The sequence below is a fragment of the Muntiacus reevesi genome, chromosome 5 (assembly GCF_963930625.1).
Source record: "Muntiacus reevesi chromosome 5, mMunRee1.1, whole genome shotgun sequence".
In the NCBI taxonomy this organism is placed as follows: domain Eukaryota; kingdom Metazoa; phylum Chordata; class Mammalia; order Artiodactyla; family Cervidae; genus Muntiacus; species Muntiacus reevesi.
The window spans coordinates 34,916,185-34,929,839 of NC_089253.1; the positions used below are offsets into that span (position 1 = coordinate 34,916,185).

The following is a 13,655-nucleotide window of genomic DNA, read 5'->3' on the forward strand; positions in this document are numbered from 1 at the left end:
AATCATTTTTATATTACCAAAGTATTTCAGTATATACTGGTTGGAGTGTGTTAGTGTTGCGTTCTGCTTTGTCTTCATTAACAGACATCAAGAATATTCTAAACACATGAGACACAGACATTCAGAGAATGTGCAGTGCAGAGGGCTGAGGGCGTTCCAGGATAGGGTAACCTCATAATACTATCCACAAACAACAAGAAGGCAAAAAAGCGACTCATTACCTGCTGAGCGGCAGCATCCTGCTGGACGTAAGCTACTTGGCCTGGGTCTGTAAACAGTGTCTAAACAAACAACAACAACAACAACTTATCAATAGATCTTTAGACAGCTTGTCTATGCAGGAAAAATTATCCTACTGCTAAGCACCAATTCCTGAGAGAGTTAACTCTCAAATAGCTAGTAATAATCTTTCATTAATAAAGAAGATAAAGACAGTAATTCTATATTTTGCCAAAGCCTTCCATTCATATGTCTTCAAAGAGATTGTAAAAGCTAAATTTCTCCATTGGCTAACACACTGCACACTTTGTGATTTTACTCTAAAGCAAAGCCTCTCCTGAGATTGAATGTCACAGTTAATTAAAAAGGCATTCCACGAACAAGGGGGCATGCATTCTCACGTAACACTGTGTCACAGGGGTAGACTTGCAATTAAATGAAAATGGTTGAAGATACACCGACAAATAGAAGAATGCTGTATACCCAAGAATTACAACTCTTTCCAATATAAATCCACACTCAGCAGATGTAGAAAATAAATAAATAAACTGCATTTAATGTTCCATAGACTCTGTTTTTAATAAAGTCAGTAAGAGGATAATTTTCAAAGTTCTCATTATAAACATTAATTGGCTGATGGTCATGATAACTAAAGAAGGAAAACCTTCAAAATTATTTTAGTTGGGACACCACAAGAAATCTCCAATCCAAAAAAGTATTCCTTTCTCTAAAACTTTTAAATGACTCTAATTTGCCTAAGGCTTTAGCAAATTTACGGTCATAGGAACCTCGGTTAAGTGCTGATTCCAAAGAACTGTAAAAGAGAATTTCAGCAAGCTTCAGATTTCTTACATTTGACGTTTAAAAACTATCCTAACTCAGACATTTCGCAACATAGTAATGATCTAAAAGTTGGGGACAGGACATTCTTTACATAATCTACGTGTTCTTATTTCAGTACAGCTGCGGGCCTAAAACTGAGAAGGGCTATTCCAAAATAACTATCAGGCAATTTCACCTTTATATAGATTTGAAAGGCATTTATTAGGTGGGTCTCATTTCTTCTTGGGAGTGCTTTGAGTCTCTTGATTAAATATTGCATGAGGGCAAATTTTTATTACCAGGATCCCACTACAAAAACTATGGAACTGGGGACTTCCCTGGAGGGCGAATGGTTAAGACTTCACCATCCAATGCAGGGATGCAGGTTCAACCCTGGTGGGAGAGCTAAGATCCCACATGCCTCTCAGCCAAAAAACCAAAAGCATAAAAACAGAAGCAACATTGTAACAAATTCAATGAAGACTTTTAAAACTGTAACAAATTCAATGAAGACTTCTAAAATGGCCCACGTCAAAAAAAAATTTTTAAACAAAAAACAATGGAACTGATTTCTAATCTATTTTAAAGTGCTATGTACATTATAAAGTGCTAAAAATACAAAGCAACATTTATATATTGGGGGATATTCCTGTTATGCATTTGGAAACCAACACTCAGAGTCACTAGCCAAAAAAATGAGAAGCAGTTATAACTGTACAGCTTTTACCCTCACTTCTATACAGTCCTAAAAATCAATAAGTTATTAGTAAACAGCAGTTAACAAGCTAGTAGGATCTCTCACTTACACGTTTAACTGAAATAATGTGCATGTTCCCACTGAGATTCATCTTGATTAAGTTACACAAAAATAAATGCCATGTTTGGCCTGGTTCTTGATACTTAGGAAAAGTAACAGGCTGATAATCCTGTTTATAACAATAATCAATCAATATCAACAGTCAGTGGGGAAAATACCTCATTCCAGATTAGTGCTCTAACTCCTTACATTTAATTTAAATAAATAAACCACATCTTCCTCTGCCAAGATGGTTATAAGCTCCTTGAGAGCACACATGTCATCTGCATATTTCCTGCATCACCTGCCAGCAGCACAGTGACTGGCAGAGCGTAAACCTAAGGGATGAATTAACAGATTAACAAACAAGCCATCAACCATGGTCCCAACGTGCCTGTGCAGCTTCCACGGGATGGATGTAGACCAGTGTGTGCTGAGGACCATCCACGGAGGCGTAGGAGGCACCATCTGCCGTGTACACCACCTGCTGCGGTGGACGGACCTGGTCATCGGTGTAGACGATCTGGGCCACAGTTCCAGCGTCTGGAACAAAATGCACCTGGGGCAAAAAAAACAGCAAGTATGAAACGATCACCCTTGTGGAACCCACGCTGTAGCGCAAAGACGGGAACTGACCGAGAAGACCACACACTTGCATTTCTAAAAGATCCCCATGAAAGGAGAACGTGGTGAATGAATGGGTCTTCATCTGTGCTGAGTTAGTGACTTGGCAGAGGGATCCAAGGACCTTCTCACTGATTTTTACTTAATATTAGGTAACCGATAAAACACCCCTTTGCCTCAAATATCAATCGCAGGTCTCTCTTTTGGGGCATGCTGAGAAGAAATGTGACAGAAGATTCCTGATGGACAACATTACCAAACTATAAAACACAGATTATTCTATAATGTGGAAAAATATGTCAAGACTCAAAAGTCAGTTGCTTTCAACACGTCATAAAAATTCTACTTTCTAACGAAGAGTACCTTTTGGCAAACACATTAAAACAGCCATGGAGGGACAAATTCTTTTGTCCCTCCATGGCTGTTCTGTAGGCAAGGGGTGAATGTCTGCTGACTTGGCGAATGTAACAGAACTTTTCTTTGCCAAGTAGATAAGGACACAAAAAATTCTGTGAATGTACTTTTCAGGGGTTTTGGATAACTATTCCAGTTGTCACCAGGGGAAATAATTTTCTGTCTATGAAGAACGAAAGCAGAAACTGATTCTGTAAAGCGCTCTCTGAGCAGTCAGCTTTGGAGGTTTGAGTTCCTGCAGGCTGGCACACAGCCTAGTGTCTGATATTGAAGGTACAAAGCAGATGGTCAAAGTACACATTTGGGAGAGAAATAATTTATGTGCTGATACTGAAGTCAGGCCCTCTTAGGTCGGAATCTTTACTCTTATACTGTCTTGGCTTTACACATAATTTTTTATTTCAGTTTTTTCCAGTGGAGAACAGATCCCAAAGATGACATAAGCTAATTCAACCCACAGAAAGAAAACTAAAGACAAGATGCAGTCAAGCACCATGTAAATAAAACAAACTTCCACTTTAGCGCTAAGTGATTACCCCAGCTTCTACATAAATCTGCTCTGCCCATGAAGATACAGTTTGCACAAGAATTGGGCTTTTGAAATATTTCTGCAATTTTAAGTGCTGCAAGATAATTTTGTGAGTTTAGATTTGTTCATTCACATCAAAATCTTTAACTAGTTTCGGTGCTTAAAAAAATTTTTTTCCCTTGAGAGTTATCCAAACTCTTCAACTTCATCTTCATCACCAAGTACTCGGCTAAACCAGGATTCTTGGATGGGAGAAGAAGTATTGCAAAGGATGGGGTGCCACAAAGGGTGCTGAGCTCTGCTGTCTACTGTCTGGTTACCTGCAAATGTGGACCCTATTTATTAATGGACTATATTTTTGTTTATAAACAAAGTACCCCAAAATATATAGCTACATGAAAGTAGCCTTCCAGGTAGCTTCCATGAGAATCAAAACAGCATTCTTAATTATTCTGTTGGAAGCTTCTCTGGTAGCTTTTTCTCAGTATTCAGACACAGACTTTTAAATCACATCTGATGATTGATTTTATCTACTGTAACATTAGTTATACTACTTAAATCAAACATAATATGTGTATTTAAAGGCTTCAATGTAAATTTTCTGATGACTTGGCAACTGAACAACTATGGTTATGTAATTTGATGAAAATGAAATTACATATATATCATAATGCTTTAAAATGAAGTTTCATACTTTGGTCACATATAAAACGTGGCTCCCTATGACTGCTGACTCTTACCAAAATTCAAATCCATACCAAAAATGCAGAGATTCACTTTTGCTAAGGACAATCAAAAGAATATGTAGCTGGTTAGTAGAGCAATTTGAAAGGCAGTGATATCTGAATAAGTGACTAACCTCCAGAGCAGTTGATTCACTGGGACAACTTTCAATAAGAAGTTTACATTCTGAATTTGAAAAGAAAAGGAAAAGCCACTCACTTTATAGACATACCTTGTACTTCACTACACACAAAAAATCAAAACCCTTTCCTGGATAACATAAAAGAAACCCTGCAGTTTGAAGCTTTCACCATGAAATAAAATGGAGCAGTGAAGAGGATTATGACAGTAAACTGGGGGGAAGGCAGAGAAGCCCATGGGTGGTATGTAGCTTCTTGAAATCACAGCAACCTGTGCAGATGGAGCATTCGAAGCGCTGAAATGCTGCCTATTCTTTACGTACCATGTCTGCCCATCAGCTCCCGCCTTGCCCCGCAACACTATACAGGAGCTGCTATTTCTCCAGCTGTCAGCAAACTCTACCAACTAAAACACCGCGGTCAGCGCCCAGCTGGGAGAGCACTTTTCACCTGTGTGGCATTCTCCTCGTGCTCGGCAGCCGGGGGCCACACGTGTGAGCTTTCATCTTTGGAATCCATCCCCTCCCGGCTGTTCAGCGGCCCGGGCACCTAGAGTTGTGCGAGGTGAAGGACAGTCATCTGTCTCCCACGCGCGTGCTCGTCAAGGACAGGAAGGCCTCTCTGCAGCATGCCTGAGAAAAAGAGAACAGGACGCAAGACTTTAAATACATGAATGCATTTTAATAAGTTACAGTCTCAGCCACAAAGAGGAAAAAAAAAAAATAAAAGCTTTGTAAGAGATAACACACCTGGGCAAAAAAGGTGAAAATGGAAAAATTATATGTAATAATGACACAGTGTACTGCGTGCACGCTCTGCTCCGGGCACACGTCGGGTGGATGGAGGCTTTATCACAAACACTGAGGGCGGTCCTTAGTTCTCCCTAGGAGGAGGATGACAAGGCCCCCACATATTAAAGGCAGTCAAGTGCTGGGTTGATACCAAATCTTACTGCTGCTCAGCCAGCTTGTCCCTGTTTGCACACCTATCGAGACACTGACTTCCCATACCACCAACTCAAAACGAAAAGCAGCATAATAAAAGTCACAAAATAGGGGAAAATGGCAGGCGGAGGCAGCCAAATTTTCTGGGCCACAGTTTGGTGAATACAGATACCAACTCTGTTCCCTATGGAGTCAATACAGGAGTGATGAGCTGGCAAATCAAAGCCTCTCTAAACATCAATGGGCACAAAACCTATATCTTGAAATATGACTATTTTCCAAAACAGATGTAATCACTCTTCCCTTTTGATGATGATAAAACACTGATGGTTTAAAGGTCACATGAGATCCGCTGTTTAACAGGGCAGCCGGGCCCAATACACCTCCTTGCACTAGCCCAGTAAGTGGCATCATAGACAGGTGAGGCCAAGCTGCTCAGAACACCACTCAACTAAAGGTGAGAAGGACCACTGCCAGAACCCTGCCAGAACTTTCTCCACTGTGAAATAACCTGAGAAACATTCTGAAGTTATGCATGCTCCAGCCTCTGAACTGGAATAAGGCCCATGGAAGAAAAGAAACTGGGACACAGCGTCGGGGTGTCTGGGATACAGAATGTCCACGTCTGAACCACCTGGGAGCCTCTCGGGAGCCAGGGAGGGGCGTGCTCCGGTTCAGCTACATCACTAGCATCCTCACCCCAACAGAAGCTGCCCCACCACACACACTCGCCCTGCGCCCTCCAGAGGATCCTGCAAACAATGCCCCGGTCAACAGCAGGTGACTGTAAGCAAAGGGGCTATAATGTTCTCTATCTTGTATCTAGACTGGGGTGGCGGATACATAGGGAATTCACATGTCAAAAGCCATCAACCTATCAGTTAAAAGAGGTGAAATCTATCATGTGTAAATTACACCTACCATGCTGTCTTTTTGTTAAGCATATCTTCCTTATATAGTAGTACTATTTAAGCATACATAAAAAGATAGAGTGAGATGTACAGTATGTGAATTAAACTTCAACAAAGTTGTTATATATTTTTTAAAAGGAACAAAAATATTAAGAAACTCAGAGGAATGTCACCAATAATATAAAGAGCTATAGGAAGATAATCACAAAATTGTACAAAAGGAGATAAAAACTGTACAAGAGGCCCAATATTATAAAATCAGAAAATGTTCCACATTATAAAAGTTTTTTAATTTTTATTTTGAAATAATTTCAGATGGAAAAGCAACAAAAACAGTACAAAGAATTTCTGTATTTCTTCACTGTTCCCCCAAATGTTAACATTTTACCATGTTTGCTTTATTATTCTCTCTCCTCTTTCATCCTCTCTCTCTCTTTTTCATCCTCTCTCTTTTTTTAACTTAAACTATTTGAGAGTAAGTTGCAGCCACAAAACCCCTTTACTACTAAATTCTTAAGTGCCTATTTCCTAAAAGAAGGATATTTTCTCACAGAACCACAGTACTCCAATCAAAATCAGGATATTAACAGTGCTATTACCTAACTTGCAGACCACATTCAACTTCTGCCAGTTGTCTGATTACCGTCCTTTGCAGAGAAGGAAAGCCCGCTTTTTCTGGCCAAGGGTCCACTCTGTCCCAGCCAACATGTCCTGTCAGTCCCCTCCGCCTGGGAACAGGCCCCAGGCTTTCCTAGTTCTCCATGACCTTGACATTTTAGAAACTCACAGGCCTTTTATTTTTCAGAAGGTCCCTTAATTTGAGTTCATCTGATGTCTCTTCATGGTTAGACTCAGGACACCTATTTTCAACAGGAATTAATACAACAACAACAAAAAATGCTATGCTTTTCCCATACAGGAATCGGAGGTTTTAGTTTTTCAACTTGGTTGATCAATTGCACAAATACCCAAGCACACACTGGGATGCAGCGAGGATGGAGGCAGGCTTAACCCCCACACTCAGAAAATACACCAGCCCAGAGTGCCTTTCTTATTTGTTTTCATTTCTAGCAAGCTGCCTGTTATTTCTTTTATTTTTAGTTATATACTTTCAGTAGGTGGCAAATTCAGTTGACTCAAAATTCAAAAGGCACAAAAAGGTGTACGGTGGACAATCTTGCTACCTGGAATCTCTTACCAGTCTTCAGAACCAATTCAGAGTATCGATTTCTTATCTATTCTTCCAAAGATATTTTATACAAATAATTTATATTATATTATATATAAACTAAATATATATTATATATAAACAAAATATTATATTATATATAAACAAAAATATAAATACTCCCTGCTTCTCCAAACCACAAACGGCATCATAGTATTGATTGTATATGATTCTATACAAAGCAGCATCTCTTTTGAACCGTATTTATTCCATATAAATCCATCCCTTTTACATTGTTCCAGATCCCTGTAGCATTTGCTCCTTCTTTACTATAGCTTCATCATTTCACTGTATGAACATATTATAATGTATTTAATTTTATGTCGATAAACGGTTATTTTCAATGTTTGTGATGAGTAAGTTTGGACATAACGTGTTATATGTTGAATTCGTGTATCTTGAATTCCTAACTGAAGGGTGATGTGCAGTCAGTTAAAGTGGCTGTGTGACTGCTAAGTAACTTACTCTCTAACTCCAGCGCTGGGGCTGTCCGCTCCCTGTGCCTGGCACACAAGGGTCTGGGCACACAGAGGGAAATGCTCTGACCTGCAAAGGAGGCAGAGTAGCTCCAAGCTTGGGCTCTGGACCCAGATTTCGGCAGCAGTTCTGTGACTTCAGTGATGTTAGGCAGAACATGGACTTGCTCTAAATCACTCTCCCTCTCCTTAAAATCGGGATCATAAGGTTATTGAGAGAACGTGAGATAATGCACGTAAGATGCTCACTTCACATAATGCCTGCCCCATGATAAGCACACACCAAGTAGCTTTAAAATAAGGCATTCGTTCAGTCATATCGCATCTTTCTGTCTCTGTGCCTCCCCATCTCAACTCTAAGTTCCTTCATGTCAAGGAATCTAAGTCACTCTAGATCGAGCGTGTGGCAAGTCTTTGATCATGTGTAAGGATTGGTTGCCAGGGGAAAAAAGAAGACACCTGATTCCTAAGGGGGTATCCACAGATGACTTCTTGGAGAAGATGAAAGTTGAAGGATGAACAGGAACAAGAAAACAGAGATGGGAAGGGATGGGATATTTACTCCAGACTAAAATATCTTTCTTCTAATCTTACCAAGATAAAGAAGTAGACATAACATGACATAAAATACCAGAAACCACATAAAGCAAGGATAAAGGGGGAGAGAAAAGGAAATAACTACTTAGTAGATGGGGGTAAAATAACAGAACAGTTCATTGACACAAAGGAAAGCCTGCTAGTAAAGTTCAATATTACAGATGTGAGATATTGCCCAAAATGGCACTTCCCAATCATTTTCCCTTTTGGCCTAGCTGGTAAAGATTCCACCTGCAATGCAGGAAACCTGGGTTCGATCCCTGGATTGGGATGATCCACTGGAGAAGGGAAAGGCTATCCACCCCAGTATTTTAGCCTGGAGAATTCCATGGACTGTATAGTTCATGGGGTCGCAAAGAATTAGACACGACTGAGCAGCTTTCACTCACTCACTCACTCAATCATTTTAAAATACTGTTAGCACATAAAGAAGCCCAAGATGGTGATGACTCTTTCATTCATAAAATGTTTGGAATCTAAAGCACCGATACAGAATACCCAGTTCTTGTTCTTTAAGATATACTAACAAGACCTACGGAGCTTCTGTAACTACTGAACTACTCAAAACAGTGTGATATTCTTCAGTTATCTGTTGTTTAATAAACTGTTCAAGAAAACTGAATTCTAGGTATGAGTCCGCTCCTAAGTAAGTCACTTGAAATCCTCTAGCATCAGTGCTGTCAACTATAAAACCAGAGTATAAAGGGGTTTCTGGCCTTAAGCTTAGATGGGAAGCAGCAGAGAATAGTAGAAAATCCACAGACTTTGAGTTGAGCACCCGGGCTTCCCCACTATCTCAGCTGCTCAGCAGTTACACCCCTTGGCCAAAGTACGTATGCTTCCGGAGCCTCGATATCATCCTATATAAAATGGAGATGATAATGACCTCCTGGTGTTACTGTGAGGGTTACATGACATGTGTCAAACTCCCAGGCATAGATCTAGCACATGGTGGTGCTCCAATCTGCCAATTTTCACATTTTCCTGATGAACTGTAAGAGCTTCAGAATTTTCAAAACATTTTATATTTTTTTAACTTAGCAATTTGTCCAATAACAACTGCCCAGTACATGGACATCCTTCATAGCAAGACTTGTCATATTTGATTTCCTTTATTTCATGGCACAGTTTATAGAGCTCTGTTGATCTTGATTTATAGGCAATGGGCCAGGGACAGGAAGGATTCCAGGAAGTACCTTAGCGCTGTCCAACAGGAGGGTGCTGACAGACTCTGCGAGCTGGGGACAGAGTTCTCTGCTCCTCTTCTCAACCTCAAAGAACCTGGGAGCCACAAACTGTAGCTTGTCTAGAGAATGGCCACACATCGTTCTTTCTTTCTTTCACCCACTGTCCAAAATGTCAGAGACTTCATTTCCAGGAAAAGAAGCATTCCTATCCTCTCTAATGATTTTATGGGCTTCCCTGAAAGCCCATTGGTAAAGAATCCACCTGCAGTGCAGGAGACCCCAGTTCGATTCCTGGGTTAGGAAGATTCACTGGAGAAAGGATAGGCTACCCTATTGCTTGTATACTTGGGCTTCCCTTGTGGCTCAGCTGGTAAAGAATCCACCTGCAATGCAGGAGACCTGGGTTCGATCCCTGGGTTGGTTATTCGACAAATATTTATTAAATTTATTAATAAATTTATTAAATTAGTATGTGCCAGGTACTATTCTAGGTCATATGTATTAATATACATTATAGGTACTGGTGGTAAAGAATCCACCTGCCAATGCAGGAGAGGTAAGAGGTGTGGGTTCAATCCCTGGGTCAGGAAGATCTCCTGGAGGAGGAAATAGCAATCCACTCCAGTATTCTTGCCTGGGAAATCCCATGGGCAAAGGAACCTGGTGGCTACAGTCCATGGGGTTGACAAAGAGTCAGACACGACTAAACATACTCACAGATGAATAAAGAGTGTAACAATATAATTGAAAGTATGAGTCTTAGAATCAGACAAATCTGATTCTATGCCCCCAAATCTACCACGTGTTTACTAGGGTATGACATTAGTAAGCCATAGACTGAGTCTCAGTCTCCTCATTGGAAAATCCAAATTATCTGCCTGGCACGGTTGTTGTAAGAGTAAACAGTCCACATTTCATCAAGTCTTTAATGTACTTTTTTTCACCTGCTCATGCTTCTGAACAAGGGTCTACTCCACCACACTGGGCTCTATATTAACTATCATCCAGATGGTGGTAAGGATGCGGACACACTGCCCACTCAAGTGTGACCTTGCTCGCCGCCCTTCATTAGTTCTGTCCTCGCTTCACTGAGTCAGTGTATTGTCAGCACTAGACACCCTGAGTGGAGCTGCCACTTTAAATGTCTTCAAAAAGATGACACTATAATTTGGCATTAAACCAAGAGGCATATGAACAGCAGCTGGGCATAAATTTGATTAGGGAAGCACACATCCATCACTGGAAAAATGACCTTGCCCACCAAATCTATGGTATGTGGGTATGAGACAGGGCAGCATGAATGATGCTTCATTGTGTGACGTTATTACTGAGACATGTGGAAACACATGCCTGCCACAGGCTGAGTAAAAAAACAATAGGATCACAACTCCCAGAATGGGTAGGAGCTGCTTGCAGGAGATTGCAGGTGACAGCAGAAATGCTGTGTCTCCAACCATCTTGGTGACACAGAGACAGTAATGACTCTGAGCCAAAAGAGATTCTCAAGAGTCAGATTCTGAAAGTGACAATATTTAGGAGTATCTTGAACATTTTACTTATATTTTCACTTCCACGCATGTGCATGAAAGATACCAATCCATGCCTAAATGAATCTAAAAGAGTTCTTTCAACAAGTATACAATAAAAATTCTAAGTAGCAGACAGCTCTTGTATCAGAGTTTAGTTGGCAAGGCTTGTTCCTTTCGTAACAATACATAAAATAATTGTTTCTTACCAGCAACATCTTAGATTCAATACAACATGACAGCATTTGGGATCACAGAGCACAATGGTGAATATTCAAAAAATAGTAGCAATTTTTTTTTCATGCTTTGTGAACATCGAGCATTAAAGGTGAGCGAGAACTCTGCTCCCTTGGAGCTCACAGTCTAGTGGGAGGGAAGGGTGGCTGGCTTCCCAACTCACAGGGGGATGCCTGCATGGTTAAGACTGACACCAAGGAACAGTAAGGGGGAAGAAGGCAAGAGAGACACCTGCCTTTCCAGCTGATTCACAGGTAAGGCAGCCCTGAACCAGACAATGGAGCACCCCACGGGTCCAGCCTCCACCTCGTCTACCCTTCTCATAGTTCCCATGTTTCCCAGATGCTGCTCACCCCGTACCACCCACCAGCCTGGTTCCCACCATCACTGGCCCTTCTGGGCTGAAAGGAGCCAGTTCTCCAGAACCACTTAGGACATGGAATCAAGAAGCTCCTGTTTCATGACCTGCACGAAGAGGTGGAAGAAGAGGCCCAGACCCACCTTCAAAGGCAGACAGGCACATTACTGAGCCTCTGAAACACTGAGGCTGCAGCAGAGGGTTCTGTGCTGGAGTGGCATGGCAACCTCCAGATTCATCATTCTTTACATGGAGAAGTGTGCTGCATTCCAGATAGCAGGCAGGCAAACCAAATTTTCTGGCTCATTACAAAGTAACCAGCAGAAACTGCTAACCCCTTCCCTGAATTCTAACACAGACATGAGTCAGGGAGAGAAGCTAGAGGGAGGGTGACACGCTTGCAAAATGGATATAAAAACTGTGGAAAGCAACGGAGGAGGTGGCTTCGCAATCTGCGGAGGGAGCGGTGGGTGGGGTCTGGAGACAGAACAGAAGGGGACCAGCCCCCAGAGTGGGGGGCGCTGTCTTCTCCCTGAGCGTCTGGTGCCACCAGCACCACAGTGCAGACACTCGGCAGCCAGCGGCTGGGAAACGTCAAGCAAGCACGAGAAGGCTGGGGGAGCAGACACCAAGGGGGCCCGCCAGCTGCCTCTCCCCAGGGCAGGGCAGAGTTTGCAGCACAGGAGAGTTCCCCTGGGGTAGACAGATGATGGCTGGGCCCAGAGGCTGCCTGGCCTGGTGCACAAACAATTGCTTCTTTTTGTCTGCTTAAAAATTTTTTCTCTATTAAATTTTGGATCTTCATTGCTGCACGCGGCTTTTCTCTAGTTCAGAGAGTCGGGGTGTGAGGGCTTCTCATTGCAGTGGCTTCTCTTGCTTTGGAGCATGGGCTTCAGGGCATGCAGGCTTCAGTAGCTGTGGATCACGGGCTCTAGTTGCCCTGACCAACGACCAGGGATCAAACCCATATCCCCTGCGTTGGCAGGTGGATTCTTGACCACTGAACCACCAGAGAACTCCCTGTTTGTTGAACCTTTCAGCTTTCTTTGAATGAGCAGGGATAGCATAAAAAGAGCATCCTTCAGGAATACCTATGTGGAAATTTGTCTCCATTTAAAGCAGTGAGGCCTGCACTTGCTTTAGGTTAGTTACACTGGAACAGGATTGCAGCCACTGGAATGACAACTTCAATTTGCTGTACTGACATTAGAGCAGGCTTCGGAGTCAGACTTTAAGCCTGACTTAAAGTCATGGATCTGCCACTTGTAGCTTTTGACAGTTTGTTTACTCTCTCTGAGCTTCAGCGTCCTCATCTATTGGATAAAAACCTGAAGAATAATAGGCGTGTAGCAGGAGATAACTGTAACTAATGTACACAATACAAAACCACCTTTGTGTCAAGAAACAGAAAGGAAACCCTTTGAAGTCATATTTAAGATTAGATCCCACTTAGAAAAGGAAAAGAGTGATTCATGCTAGGGGAGGAAAAAAACCACTTTCATTAAAGCACTAAGTTATAAAAAAGGGAAAGAAAGATAATGGGGAATCTAATTCTGTGACACAGAATAATGGGATTTCAGAACTAGGAGAGAAACCCCAAACCCATGGTTCTCAGATATGTTCACAGTACAGGACCACAGAGTTCTCACCATGAAATATTTACCTCTAACGTCACAAAACGACATTCCATAACATTGTATAGCACTATATGCCAGACATATTCTAAGTATTCTGCATGGGTGGATTCACTTAGTTTCCACAATAACCATGAAGTTGGTACATGATTGTCTCTACTTTATAGGTGAGGGACAGAAAGAGAGGGGTTAGGTGACTTGCCCAGGGTCACAGAGCTGGGAGGAGTCCGTATGTGGCAGAGCTGTGATACAAGCTCGGGCACCTGCTTCTGAGCCCAGGTGGAGGCTCC

The 13,655-nt window shown here is 41.8% G+C and overlaps 1 protein-coding gene across 1 annotated transcript in view; it reads right to left on the bottom strand.

Annotated features, from left to right (window-relative positions):
• PRDM10 (PR/SET domain 10) overlaps positions 1-13,655 on the bottom strand; it is a 91,721-nt gene that overhangs the window by 56,388 nt on the left and 21,678 nt on the right. The window contains exons 2-4 of the mRNA XM_065937408.1: positions 4,718-4,899; positions 2,232-2,396; positions 222-281 (exon numbers count right to left, since the gene is read on the bottom strand). Of these exons, the coding sequence (XP_065793480.1) occupies positions 222-281; positions 2,232-2,396; positions 4,718-4,786 (294 nt within the window). The 5' untranslated portion in view covers positions 4,787-4,899. The remainder of the gene's footprint in view (positions 1-221; positions 282-2,231; positions 2,397-4,717; positions 4,900-13,655) is intronic.